Genomic DNA, 14,901 nt, shown 5'->3' on the forward strand with positions numbered 1-14,901 from the left:
CCCCGGGACTCCAGCCAAAACAGAGGTGCCGCGGCAACATTCCTTCGGGTCAGGTATGTACTTATGGCGCCGAAGCTCAAGGTATGCATTCAGTGTCTACGCAAACCGCGATCTCCGGCGTCATGTACTTCTCTTACCTGTAACGGCTGAATGCGTTCTTCTGTCTGGAGCCAGACTGTGCAGGCGCGTCTATAGAGGCTTCGGACAGAAGGACACATCCTTGGTTATATTATAGATGTCCCCCAATTCTGTTAATATCCCCCCATCCTGGTATATGGCACCCCTCCATCCTGGTATACATGGCACCCCTCCATCACGGTATGCATGGCACTCCTAATCCCCATCCTGGTATGCAAGTCACCCCTCATCCTTATATGCAAGGCCCCCATAATCCTTATATGCAAGGCCCCCATCATCCTTATCCTAGTATGCAAGGCCTCCCTCATCTCTATCCTCGTATGCATGGCACCCCTCTTCCCTTTCCTGGTATGCATGGCACCCCTTTTCCTGGTATGCATGGCACCCCTCATCCCCAATCCTGGTATGCATGGCACCCCTCATCCCTATCCTGGTATGCATTGCACCCCTCATCCCTATCCTGGTATTCACGGCACCCCTCATCCCCTATCCTGGTATGCATGGCACCCCTTATCCCTATCCTGGTATGCATGGCACCCCTCATCCTTATCCTGGTATGCATGACACCCCTCATCCTTATCCTGGTATGCATGGCACCCCTTTTCCTGATATGAATGGCACCGCTCATCCTTATCCTGGTATGCTTGCCACCCCTCATCCCTATCCTGGTATGCATGGCACCACTCATCCTTATCCTCATATGCATGGCACCTCTCATCCTTATCCTGGTATGCATGGCACCCCTCATCCTTATCCTGGTATGAATGGCACCCCTTATCCTCATCCTGGTATGCATGGCACCCCTCATCCCTATCCTGGTATGCATGGCACCCCTCATCCCTATCCTGTATGCATGGTACCCCATCATCTCCAATCCTGGTATGCATGGGCCCTCATTCCTATCCTGGTATGTATGGCACCCCTTATCCCTATCCTGGTATGAATGGCCTCCTCATCCCCCAATCCTGGTATGTATGGCCCCCTCATCCCCAATCCTGGTATGCATGGCCCCTCATCCGTATCTTGGCATGCATGGCCCCTCATCCCCATCCTGGTATGTATGGCCCCCCTCATCCCTATCCTGGTATGTATGGCCCCTCATCCCTATCCTGGTATGCATGGCACCCCTCATCCCTATCCTGGTATGTATGGCCACCCTCATCCCTATCCTGGTATGTATGGCCCCCCTCATCCCCAATCATGGTATGCATGGCACACCTCATCCCTATCTTGGTATGTAGGGCCCCTCATCCCCAATCCTGGTATGTATGGCCCCCCTCATCCCTATCCTGGTATGTATGGCCCCTCATCCGTATCCTGGTAAGCATGGTATTCCGCATCCCCCAATCCTGGTATGCATGGCCCCTCATGCCCGTCACGCTGCACACACACAAAAAAACAAACACTACTCACCTTTCTTCCCTGTGCTCCAGCGCTGCGTCCTGTTCTGCCGGAGTCCGGGGGAGGAGTTTGGCGCTGGAGTATGCACGTGCCCATAGGACTAGATGCGATCTTCTGTCTGGAGCCAGACTGCTCAGGTGTGCAGTCTATAGAGGCTTTGGACGCATCTACTGTTATATTATAGATAATATCTATATCACCTAAGTCTGAAGCATATTTAATTACAAGACATTTATTAGTGAGTGGTATTAGTAAAAGATCTCACTTTTTATGTTTTTCAGGAGTATTAAGGAGCGCGCTCGTCCGGCCGCTCCCTGTGAGGTGGCGACTCCTGGGCCTAGTCTTCAGCACTCCTTCCTAACTGATGTGTCTCATGTGTGTGAAATGGAAGGAGGTCTCTTGAGTCTTCTCAATGACTTTCACTCTGGAAAACTTCAAGCATTCGGTAGTTGAGATAAAGGAAGCAATGATTTAGGATAACTAGTGTTAAGAAAAAAGTGTAGATATTGTGGAGATGTACAGTATAAATTTCCCTTCCTTAAAGGAAAGCAACAGTGTGAGATGGACAGCCCTGTATGTTAGTGTTATGATCTGCAACAAGAACTAAGGAAAGATAGGGGAAATCTGTCCCTACAGTAAGACTAAGCTGAATCCCTACAATGTAGTGGGCTGCCTGTTCCTAGTGAACAGACCCGCCTTCGTCCTCGGCTAGTCTGAACGAAGACCTATAGAATTAAGGGAGGGGTCCCTAAAAGAACTAAGGACTGGGACAAAAATGGGACACCTCCTAAACAGAAGTTGTTGTAGAACACAAAAGACAAACTGACAAAAAGTACTAGAGGTCCCAGAGGACCAAGCGAACTGACAGAGATAGGCACCGAAGCACCAGGCTAGCAAGACAGTCAAACAACACTGAAGTCCAGCAAAGCCAGAAGGGCGTAGCTGGAATATATAGGTAGATGGTCACGTGAACGCAAAACACAAGATGGAAAAAACTAACAGGAGGGTTCTAACAGTTAGCCAACTGCTCTCAGCCAAAAAGCTGTAGAGGACACTCTCGAATATTCTCAAAGTGCCCTTTATGCTGGATAGCATAGAATAGGGCTCCCTAAATCTGTATCCAATGTACTTAAAGAGGACCTGTCACCAAATAAGAAGTGCCCAGTTTGTGCTCTAATTATATTCCCACTGCTCCCCAGAGTATTCTGTTTTGTGGTTTTTTTTCGAATCCGCCATATGGTTCTAGAGATATGGACTTTTTATTTAGTGCTATTTTTATGGTCTTTACAACGGGGGCAGGGTTCACAGGATACTCTGGGGCGGGTCTTTAGGCTGCTCTGCATTATTACCCAATGATCTATGCCACCTTGTAAAGACCAAATAAATAGTACTTAATAAAATGGACAGTATAGCAGATTTTTAAAAAGCAAAAAACAGTATACTCAGGGGAACTAAAATAAGAGAAAAAAATTGTCGGTTCATCAAAGAAATTTAGTGAGAATTATTGCGTTAATTGGTTCAAAAAGTCACAAAAATTTTGTGCAACATAGAGTTGCGCAACAATGTTGCTCTTTTTGGCTTTTTCATGAAGAGCTGTGGCATTCTCTACGCCAGAAATCTTACTGCAGTCAGAGACTGGAGTAAGATTTCTGATGAGTCGCACAGAGGTGAACGACACTCGTCAGACTAATTCATTAAGAGGCACTTGCCTCTTAATGAATCAGGAGTGTCTGACTCCACCACACCCTTCATCAAGAAGGAGAAAAACATCTCTCCAGTCTGCGCTTTGTTTTATTAAGCCTTTCCCATGTTATCTGTTTTCTGTAGGACGAGTTTGCTCTTTTGAGCAGTTGGAAAGGGTGAGAGAGATGCAAGAAAAGTTAGCACGGCTTCACTTCAGTCTGGATGTGTGTGCAGAAGAAATAAGAGATGAGACCCACGCGGAGAGAAACCTGGAGCAACTGCTAAATAATGTAAGACTGAAATCAATTTATTGCAAAATATAATGTATATCAAAGGAACAATCTGATCTATCTTTAAGACTAGGTTCACATGTGTACATCTGCAAATATATGATGTATGGGTCGGATGTATACATTAAAAATATAAGCAAACATAAGCTAAGCTTCAACCTGCCTATATTTGGATGTATAGCTTTAATGTATGCAATACGTCTGTATGCGCTTTCTTTTTTCTTTTAAGCAGTATGCTTTTGTCATTTAGTTTTTACTGATTTAAACAGACACAACCTCCTGGATTTTAGTGCCATCTTTTGTGGGAAGGTGCAGAAGGTGTATGTAGAGTATATATTTTTTTTGTCACCAAATCCATTAAAAACATATTTTGGTGAGTTTTTTACTCTGCATATTTTCGAAAAAATGCAAGTAACCTATTTTACTTAATAGGTGCAGAAATGGTGCAGAAAAACTGCAACATCAGAAACTCACCAAAAGCTCATCGTAGCCTTCCAGTTGATGGACAAGAATGTGACCAGAGCTATTCATCAGACTCCACCAATGAAAAACAGATTTTCCATGTGCATTGTTTTTCAGTAGGAGGAGGCTGATGAAAATTAGAATATCATCAAAAGTTAATTTATTTCAGTTCTTCAATACAAAAAATGAAACTCATATATTATATAGAGTTATTACAGAGTGATCTATTTCACGTGTTTATTTCTGTTAATGTTGATGATTATGGATTACAGCCAATGAAAACACAAAAGTCATTATCTCAGTAAATTAGAATACTTTATAACAACAGCTTGAAAAATGTTTTTAAAATCCGAAACGTTGTCCTACTGAAATGTCTGTTCAGTAAATGCACTCAATACTTGGTCGGGGCTCCTTTTGCATCAGTTACTGCATCAATGTGGCGTGTCATGGAGGTGATCAGCCTGTGGCACTGCTGAAGTGTTATGGAAGCCCAGGTTGCTTTGATAGCAGCCTTCAGCTCATCTGCATTGTTGGGTCTGGTGTCTCTCATCTTCCTCTTGACAATACCCCATAGATTCTGTATGGGGTTAAGGTCAGGCGAGTTTGCTGGCCAATCAAGCACAGTGATACTGTTGTGTGTAAACCAGGTATTGGTACTTTTGGCAGTGTGGACAGGTGCCAAGTCCTGCTGGAGAATGAAATTTCCATCTTCAAAAAGCTTGTCGGCAGAGGGAAGCATGAAGTGCTCTAAAATTTTCTGGTAGACGGCTGCGCTGACTTTGGTCTTGATAAAACACAGTGGACCTCCACCAGCAGATGACATGGCTCCCCAAACCATCACTGATTGTGTCAATGACTGCCTTCTGGATATCTGTCAAGTCATCAGTCTTCCCGTCTTCCCCATGATTGTAAACCCTACTGAAACAGACTAAGGGACCTTTTTAAGCACTTAGGAAGCCTTTTCATGTGTTTTTTGTTAATTATTATAATTTACTGAGATAATGACTTTTGTGTTTTCATTGGCTGTAAGCCATAATCATCAACATTAACAGAAATAAACACTTGAAATAGATCACTCTGTTTGTAATGACTCTATATAATATATGAGTTTCACTTTTTGTATTGAAGAACTGAAATAAATTTACTTTTTGATGATATTCTAATTTTGTGAGATGCACCTGTATGTAATGGCCGCTCTCTGCTCTCCTGATCTCACTGCAGAGCTGTGTGTGATTATACCTGACACTTCTGCAGGTTCCTCTCAGCTTCCATCTCACAGGCAGACAGGGTTGCAATATTGTTGCAATACAGCAGAGCTCAGAGAGCTTTTAAAAATGTTTTTGCAAAAAGACAAAGTTCAGTTTTACTCTTCTGTGTTAGTTATTTGTCTCACACTGGTAACTCCCCCTTTTATTTAAAATAATCTCTGGAGACAGATTCTCATACAGATAAGTGTCCGACCCATAATCTTGAAAAGCTCAATTACATATAAGAAACGCGTGGATTTTTCTGGAATAAAACATCAGATCACATATATCAAGGTATCTTTTTATTCAGCTTCCTATGACCTACATGTCCATATAGACTGTTTAGGTGTGAATTTTGTGTTTTTTCCAGCTATCCACACATTATATGTATACTTCTTACTATGATACGGAGTCACAGATCTCCAAACATTAATAAAAATATTATATATTTTATTAGTACAAATATAAAAACACAATCTCCAATAGGGAGTGAATAAGTAATGAGTAAATGAAACAAAAAAAAAACAAAGTTATAATGTAATGAAAGGTGGTATCAAATACCCAGTGAAGATCCCAAACAAAAGGGAGGAAGGACAAAAAGACATTAATGTATGGGCGAAAAAATATAGCAAAGGATTGTCTACAGGCATATAGTATAGTGAGAATTGTCAAACGGATACATGTATAGGAAAAGAGTATACACATACAGTACATGAATGAATCACAAGTACCCAATCCGGAGCATTTCTGCTTTGTGGGCACATAGCCTAAGAGTGTATAAACTAAGTAATTACTCATAATACATGTGTTAGGATCAGCACCTCCTGCACCCAAAGGCGCGTTTTGTGTAATCTTCCTTGGGGGGCTGCAAACTCCATCAGCTATGAGGTAGAGTTGGATAGCGAGAGATATTCAGATATCACAAAATGATTAAATGTTTGATATAGCCACCCTAACACACTAGCAATAAGTGTATTAAACCACCCAAAATTCAAGGGAAAAAAATAAAAAGGGGAGAAAAGTTGGGCTGAGGGAAGTTACAGTATATGGTCAACAGTAGTAACATAGTAACGTAGGTTGAATAAAGACCTAGGTCCATCAAGTTCAACCTTCTCCCCCAATTGTACTCCCTACACTAACATTACACTAACTTACTAACTGGGACTTGGCCTCACAAATGTATTATTATTATTATTACCATTTTTATTATTGCTGCACTATTACAATTAAAAATGTACCCATTTATAATTAAAAAAATTTTAATTAGTTTTACATTTTGTATAACTCTTGTGATTCTAATAATGGTAATACTAAAATCCCTATGCCTAAATCTGTTGATCCAGAAGAAAGCAAAAACCCCAGGACACATTCAGCCAATTTGCATCACGGGGAAAAATTCCTTCTTGACACCGAGAAGTATAGTATAAATGTAAACTGTGGACTAACCTCACCCTATGATCACACTATGTGTTCTATCCCCTTCTGAACCAGGGGTTAGCACCCTAGTAACCTTAAAATGTTATTGTCATTGTCCTCTATCCCTGACAAAAGAGCCTGCAAGCCCAATCTTCACCCACAAATGCAATAAGAAAGAGAGAAAACAGTGACACTATATCACCTGCAATCAGATCAATCTGCACTGGTATATTGCAATGGAAGTGTGTCAGCACCAATACCATTAATGAGTGACTATCCATGTACTGCAATGATAATGTATCAGTACCAATACCATTAATGAGCGACTTATCCATGTACTGCAATGATAATGTATCAGTACTAGTGTTGAGCGATACCTTCCGATACCAGGAAATATCGTATCGGATTGGATCGGACCGATACTCAAAAAGTATCGGATATCGCCGATTCCGATACCGGAAACCAATGCAAGTCAATGGGACACTAATATCGGAATGAAAATAAACCCTTTCTTTCCTTGTAGGTTAATTCTACATGAAGGAAAACAACTAAGAATAATGTAGAATGTATTATGCGAAAAGCCGGCAATTCATCAGCGCATACACCGGTACCCGACAATTTAGAACAGAAAGAATAGAGCACCACACATAGATTAGATAGATAGAAACATGTCAGCCACATATATATGAAGTACAGTGACAGTGTTGATTACTGTACTTGTCATTTAGTGTAAAGGATTTATTCAAAAAAATAATAGTGTTTTCATGCACCGTCTCCTTAAAAAAGCCGGCCGGCAATTCAGCATCTGTACCCGACAATTTATAACAGACAGAATAGAGCTTCACACATAGATTAGATAGATAGAAACATGTCAGTCACATATATAAGAAGTACAGTGACAGTGTTGGTTACTGTACTTGTCATTTAGTGTAAAGGATTTATTTAAAAAAATAATAGTGTTTTCATGCACCGTCTCTTTAAGAAAGCTGGCCGGCAATTCAGCATCTGTACCCGACAATTTATAATAGAAGGAATAGAGAATCATACATAGATTAGATAGATAGAAAAATGTCAGTCACATATATATGAAGTACAGTGACAGTGTTGATTACTGTACTTGTCATTTAATGTTAAAATAAAGGATTTATTTAAAAAAAAATTGGCGTGGGGTTCCCCTTAATTTTAGTCTCTAGCGGAGGTTAAGCAGACAGCTGGGGCAAATGTTTGAAGCCTGGGAAGGGGGTAATACCCACGGAGCTTCCCAGGCTACTAATATCAGCCCCCAGCTGAATACATAGCCTTTACTAGCTATTAAAATGGGGGACCCCCCAAAAAAAATGACGTGGGGTCCCCCCTAATTTAATAGCTAGCAAAGGCTAGGCAGACAGCTGGGGGCTGATATTAATAGCCCAGGAAGGGAGCCATGAATATTGGCCCCCTCCCAGGCTAGAAACACCAGCCGTCAGCCGCCCCAGAAATGGCGCATCCATAGGATGCGCCAATTCTGGCACTTAGCCTCGCTCTTCCCACTGCCCTGTAGCGGTGGCAGTGGGGTAATAGGGTTGGGGTTGATGTCAGCTTATAATGCCAGCTGACATCAAGCCCAGGTTAGTAATGGAGAGGCGTCTATAAGACACCCCCATTACTAACCTACAAAGTGTTAAAAAGAAAAAACACACACTACACCCAGAAAAAAATAATTTATTTGAAATAAAACACACCATTTTATTTAATTCTTAGTTTACTAAAAAAAAAAAATAATTACCTGTCCATGTTCCTGCGCTGATCTCCCATGCACAGCTGTCACATCTAGAGATGGTGACAGCTGTGCATGGCTGCTGTAAGCTCACACTGTCGGGAACACGTCCGCTCCCGGCAGCGGGAGCCACTGACTGAGGTCACCGGAGTGCATTCAGTCAGCGCTGCTCCGGAGACCTCCTTTACGGCACTGCTGTACCGTGGGAATTTCTCACGATACAGCAGGGCCGTAAAGGAGCTGACCGGAGCAGCGCTGCCTGAACTCCGGTGAACCCACTTATGCAATGACGGGGCTGCTTTACGGCCCCGTCATTCTAGCGGCGGCAGCGGTTCAGAGCGGTCACATTCTATGTGGCTGCTCTAAACTGGAGATCATCGTGGGACACTCGTGGACTACTACAGAGGGGTAAGGATAAGGTTGTGGTTTATTATTTTACATTTTATTACAGGAGATCGATGGCTTCGGGGAATTAGGTGTCTAGGTGAGTATAGGTGTAGTTTTTTATTTTTTACTTTATTTTAGGTGGCGATTGGCGGGGACAGGTAATGTATAAACTAATTTATTGTAGGCAACCACTGGCCACCAATGACATGTATTTAAAATGTATTGGGGACACAGTAGGGCAATTTAAATAGCAGGATCAGGCTGATGGGAACTACTGCTCCCATCGAGCTGATCCTGCTGGCACGAGTGGACGGGGGACAGACATAGGCCGATGGGAGTAGTAGTGTCACATCGGCCTATGTCTGCCTGCACGCACACACCCGCACACATCGCACAGACACAGCGCACACCCGCACACACTCGCAGACATCGCACAGACACCGCGCACACCCGCACACATCGCACAGACACCCCGCACACACTCGCAGACACACGCACAGACACCCACACACACCAATCATGACGGGCTGATGGTCTGGGAGGTGAGGCTGACCTGTGTGGCCGTGGGAAAGTTCATGTGAGTTCATGCAATGCAGTCAAGCATGAACTCACATGAACCCTCTGAGGGCACCGCGGCTACTTCAAATGAACAGCTGATCGGCATCACCTGATACCTCAGCTGTTCATTTGAAATAACCGGCGGGAAAGCGCAGCACAGAACGGGAAAGCCGGCGGTGAAGTCTTTTCACTGCCGGCTTCCCCGCCCGGGTCCTTCGCTCCCCGCTCCTTGGTGCTGCGCTCCCCGCCCGGTCCTAACTTACGATTGGGATGGGAGGTGGCGAGGGGAGCGGAGGATCGGGGTGGGAGGCTGCGGGGAAGCAGTATGGGGCCGTGTGATTGTTTAAAAGCCGGCGGCTTTTTACCGCCCGCCGGCTTTTAAACAATCAGGAGAATTCTCCCACGCTGGGATGGCATTCTGATGACAGGCTGGATCGCAGCTGAGCGCTGCCACCCAGCTTGTCATCCTTCAGAGACACTGCAGAGCGCAGGCATTATGGGAACTTCCGATTCCGGTATTCGATATTGTAAAAGTATTGGAATTAAGTATCGGAATTCCGATACCGCAAATATCGGCCGATACCCGATATTTCAGTATCGGAATGCTCAACACTAGTCATCAGGTTTTTGCGATTTATTCTGAGAGCAGTATAATGTAGAGGCAGAGACCCTAATTCAGTGCCGAGTCACTTATTACGCTGTGTGCTGTAGTTTCAATGCAAACAGTGTTTTATCAGCAAGACATTATTTATCACTGCCGAACTAGGTGTCGCATGCCAGCCAGTCCAGCTAATCTGGGTAACCTCTCCCCCACCACTGATTGGCAGCTTGCTAAGAACACACAGTGTACTCAGAAAACTGCCAGTCAGGGTGTGGGCGAGGTTGGACACAGCTCAGCATCCTGACCACTGCTATATCTGCACAAGAGAAAATAGGGATTCTAACCAAAACACACTAAGCAGTCCTGGAATCAAGCTCTCTTCCCCTGCATCCTGATGCGCTCCTATTACATAGTAACATTCTGCTGACTGATTCCCTTTAACTATTAAATCCACTGTAAAATTCTTTATTATTATTTCAAGGCTGCACTATTTCCTGACAGTTTAAAATCTCTATAATCTCTCTGATGTCTCAGTGGTTTACTGAGATAAACCACAAAATGTGAATGTGTGTTCCACATTGTAGATGAGACACAGTGGGAATGGTGCCAAGTATTGATTCCAATCAACTACTTCTCAACTCCTAGCACTTTCATGCATTATTTATCATTACTTCTTATTTTTCATAATGTCCATAATATCTATCTATCTATCTATCTATCTATCTATCTATCTATCTATCTATCTATCTATCTATCTATCTATCTATCTATCTATCTATCTATCTATCTATCTATCTATCTATCTACCGCAAGGACTCATAGTAAAAAGTAAAAGAATCACTAGAAAAAAATAAATAAAATTGTATGTGCTCTCCACTAAAAAAGTACCATGTGAGTTTCATATATGTTTTTTTATGCACCTATCACTATATATATCCGTTTTATATAATTGGAATCACTACTTAGTAGTAGTAACTATCTGTCAGGCTTCAGAGACACTGCTCTCTGTTAATCCACTGGCATACTCTCCACTATAGGCAGATGGGCACTTCCTGCCAATTCATGCTGTGATTGCAGTATAGGTCCTAGGTATATGTTGGAAGAATTTCCCAACATATATGACCAATCGGCGCTTTCAACTGACTCTACTTTTTAGGCATACAGTGTCATATGTTGCCCATAGTCCCCCATGTTAAAAAAAAACCAGTATACTGTGTGGGTTATGATTTTTGTATAGAATAAAATAGTTTTTACTATACCACAAAGTAAAACAAAGCATAGCAATGTACAGTACAGTCATGGCCAAAAGTTTTGAGAATGACACCAAAATTATATTTTCACATGATCTGCTGGCCTCTGGTTTTTATTAGTGTTTGTCTGATGTTTATATCACATACAGAAATATAATTGCAATCATATTATCAGTACCAATAGGTTATATTGACAGCTAGAATGAGTTAATGCAGCAAGTCAATATTTGCAGTGTTGCCCCTTCTTCTTCAAGACCTCTGTAATTCTCCCTGGCATGCTCTCAATCAACTTTTGGACCAAATCCTGACTGATAGCAGTTCATTCTTGCATAATCAATGCTTGCATTTTGCCAGAATTTGTTGGTTTTTGTTTGTCCACCCGTCTCTTGATGATTGACCACAAGTTCTCAATGGGATTAAGATATGGGGAGTTTCCAGGCCATGGACCCAAAATCTCTATGTTTTGTTCCATGAGCCATTTAGTTATCACATTCGCTTTATGGCAAGGTGCTCCATCATGCTGGAAAAGGCATTGTTGGGCGCCAAACTGCTCTTGGACGGTTGGGAGAAGTTGCTCTTGGAGGACATTCTGGTACCATTCTTTATTCATGGCTGTGTTTTTAGGCAAGACTGTGAGTGAGCCGATTCCCTTGGCTGAGAAGCAACCCCACACATGAATGGTTTCAGGATGCTTTACAGTTGGCATGAGACAAGACTGGTGGTAGTGCTCACCTCTTCTTCTCCGAATAAGCTGTTTTCCAGATGTCCCAAACAATCGTAAAGGGGATTCATCAGAGAAAATGACTTTGCCCCAGTCCTCAGCAGTCCACTCCCTGTACCTTTTTCAGAATATCAGTCGGTCCCTGATGTTTTTTCTGGAGAGAAGTGGCTTCTTTGCTGCCCTCCTTGAAACCAGCCCTTGCTTAAAGAGTCTCCGCCTCACAGTGCATGCAGAAGCACTCACACCAGCCTGCTGCCATTCCTGAGCAAGCTCGGCACTGCTGGTAGTCCGATCCCGCAGCTGAAACAGTTTTAAGATACGGTCCTGGCGCTTGCTGGTCTTTCTTGGGCGCCCTGGAGCCTTTTTGACAACAATGGAAGCTCTCTCCTTGAAGTTCTTGATGATGCGATAGATTGTTGACTGAGGTGCAATCTTTGTAGCTGCGATACTCTTCCCTGTTAGGCCATTTTTGTGCAGTGCAATGATGGCTGCACGTGTTTCTTTAGAGATAACCATGGTTAACTGAAGAGAAACAATGATACCAAGAACCAGCCTCCTTTTAAAGTGTCCAGTGATGTCATTCTTACTTAATCATGACTGATTGATCGCCAGCTCTGTCCTCATCAACACCCACACCTGTGTTAATGGATCAATCACTAAAACGATGTTAGCTGCTCCTTTTAAGGCAGGACTGCAATGATGTTGAAATGTGTTTGGGGGGTTAAAGTTCATTTTCTGGGCAAATATTGACTTTGCAAGTACAGTAATTGCTGTTAAGCTGATCACTCTTTGACATTCAGGAGTATATGCAAATTGCCATTACAAAAAATGAAGCAGTAAACTTTGGAAAAATTACTATTTGTCTCATTCTCAATAATTTTGGCAATGACTGTATACTGGCCCAAAGGAAGTTAAAAGAATACTCTTTAGACCTCCATCGGGAAAATGGGAGCCTATGGATACATTTATCATATCCACCAAGACGTATATTGCATACACTACTCATACACTACAAACACAGTGAGAATCCACCATTACATGGTAACACAAAACCCATTTGTATAAAAGTAAATACACTGGACACTAGATTGTGGAACAATAATAGTCGTGATGTTTATTATGGGTAACTGATTAATCATTAATGCATAAAATAATTAGTAACCATAATAACTAAACCAAACTTTATCCATTGTAAGAATCCAATCCACCCAGCAAAGACTGGGCGATTTTCCTCAAATGCCATGACTCAAAGAGGCATGGCGCCCCCCCACAACATCTCAGCCATTCCTCGATAATGGTCTGGAGATCTAAGGTAAAGATATCCAAGTCAAACTCAGAAAGATGAACTATGTCTCTCCTATAAATACCCGGCGTGAAGCCTTCTAAATCGGTATGTCTGCATGATACACCGCCCAAGAATGGCATAAACTTCTCCATTCCCTTTTTGATCCTCTTGTTTTGTCCATGAAGTGTAAATTTGGGCTAGCCCATAACAACCTGGGAACGATCTCTGAAAAAAACAAAACGAGATTGGAAATATTCCATTTTTAATATTGAGAGGTCCTTTCTCATAGATGCAAGTAGGTCCAATGTGTTATTTTTTCCTAGATCGTTACCCCCTAAATGAAAAATAATTAAACCAGGAGTGGGCCATTGGACACTTAACCTCCGAATTTCTGAAATTAAATTCTTCCACCTCATTCATCTGACGCTATGCCACCAGACCTGAACTGAAGGGGGGAGAAAAGATAGATTCTCTGTGTAAGACCTCTGGCTTGCTCTCCCCTCAGCCCAGTGCACAAAAGAATGTACAATAATCCACACTATCATAGGACCTGAAAAATGAATTAGAGTTAATAATTGGATAGCTCTGGCGGGACATACAGCTTAAACCTCCTAGACTCCCATCTTCCTATTCTCATAATTCTCTCATCGCACAGCCCTAAATGGGAAGCATCTGTTGCTGCTCCGATTCTGAAGGAGTGGGATGAGATTTTCAGATTCTCTTTACCCAACTTGGCGAGGCATTCTTTTTTAGAGCCGAATTAAATCGAAAGGTGGTAGCGGGCTCCATGTTAGTATGGATTAAGAAGGGGCCCAGAGATTTTGGCCTAACTTCGAGCCATCTCTTTGGGTTGGCAACTGGGCATATCACTGCCTCGGAAATAGAATTTAATCTTAGTGTCCCTGACGCGCCCCCTGGGCCAGTGCTGTAGTGCGGCGCGCGTGCGCGCGGGGAATACCCAGAGCCAGATCCGATGGGGGTAGTAGTCTTCGTGTGGCGGTGACCCGGTCCGTGCCCAGGGTGGTCAAACTAAGTGGCAGTTATTGGTATGATGGTATTAGTGTCCGACTACGCCACCCGTTGAATGCGGCTATGAAGCCGCCGCTGCAGGGCAGTCCGCTGAGGCCGGTGGTACGGATGTGCAGCGTGGATGGTATAACCCCCAACGGGAGGGGTATGGCCTCAGGGCAGAGGATGAGGTTGATGTTGGGAGTGATGGTGTGGATGTCCCAGCACTAATGGTGCGACAAGGAAGCACGGAGACGCGAGGGTACAGTTCAGGGTCTTTACTGATGGTACAAGGCAAATTCCCCCGGGAGTACTGGCTAGTAGTTGGGGCCTGGTTAGTCTGCGAGTAAGCCGGAGTTCCCCTGGCCAGGTGGAGTTGTAGGCCTTCCCGTTAGTCTGTACCCTTCCTGGCTACCCTGCTTTCGGCGGTTACAAGTAGCCCACGTCCCTGGGTATACCGTGTGGTGCTCACCCGTATGGCTGGTGACCTGGGGCCTCCTGTTAGCCTCCGCTCCGGGATGGCGGTGCTGGTCCCTTCGTTGTGACTGAGCCTCCGGGATTTTATGGCCAGAGGACCTGGAATCCCCTGCCGGATGGATTCTGCTGCTGGGTATATCTTAGTCCCCACAGCCTCGGACTCCTGTGTCCGGTTTTAGTACCTTCTCCCAGGGCGAGCTCTGCACAGCTCCAGCCCCTGG

The 14,901-nt window shown here is 43.6% G+C and overlaps 1 protein-coding gene across 1 annotated transcript in view; it reads left to right on the forward strand.

The window, feature by feature from the left end:
• Positions 1-14,901, forward strand: part of CCDC28B (coiled-coil domain containing 28B) — a 72,310-nt gene that overhangs the window by 35,212 nt on the left and 22,197 nt on the right. Inside the window, exons 3-4 of the mRNA XM_073670578.1 lie at positions 1,821-1,984; positions 3,367-3,512. Of these exons, the coding sequence (XP_073526679.1) occupies positions 1,821-1,984; positions 3,367-3,512 (310 nt within the window). The remainder of the gene's footprint in view (positions 1-1,820; positions 1,985-3,366; positions 3,513-14,901) is intronic.

Source organism: Phyllobates terribilis, unplaced genomic scaffold, assembly GCF_046119375.1.
Source record: "Phyllobates terribilis strain yellow unplaced genomic scaffold, ASM4611937v1 Scaffold_2__4_contigs__length_985480577, whole genome shotgun sequence".
NCBI lineage: Eukaryota > Metazoa > Chordata > Amphibia > Anura > Dendrobatidae > Phyllobates > Phyllobates terribilis.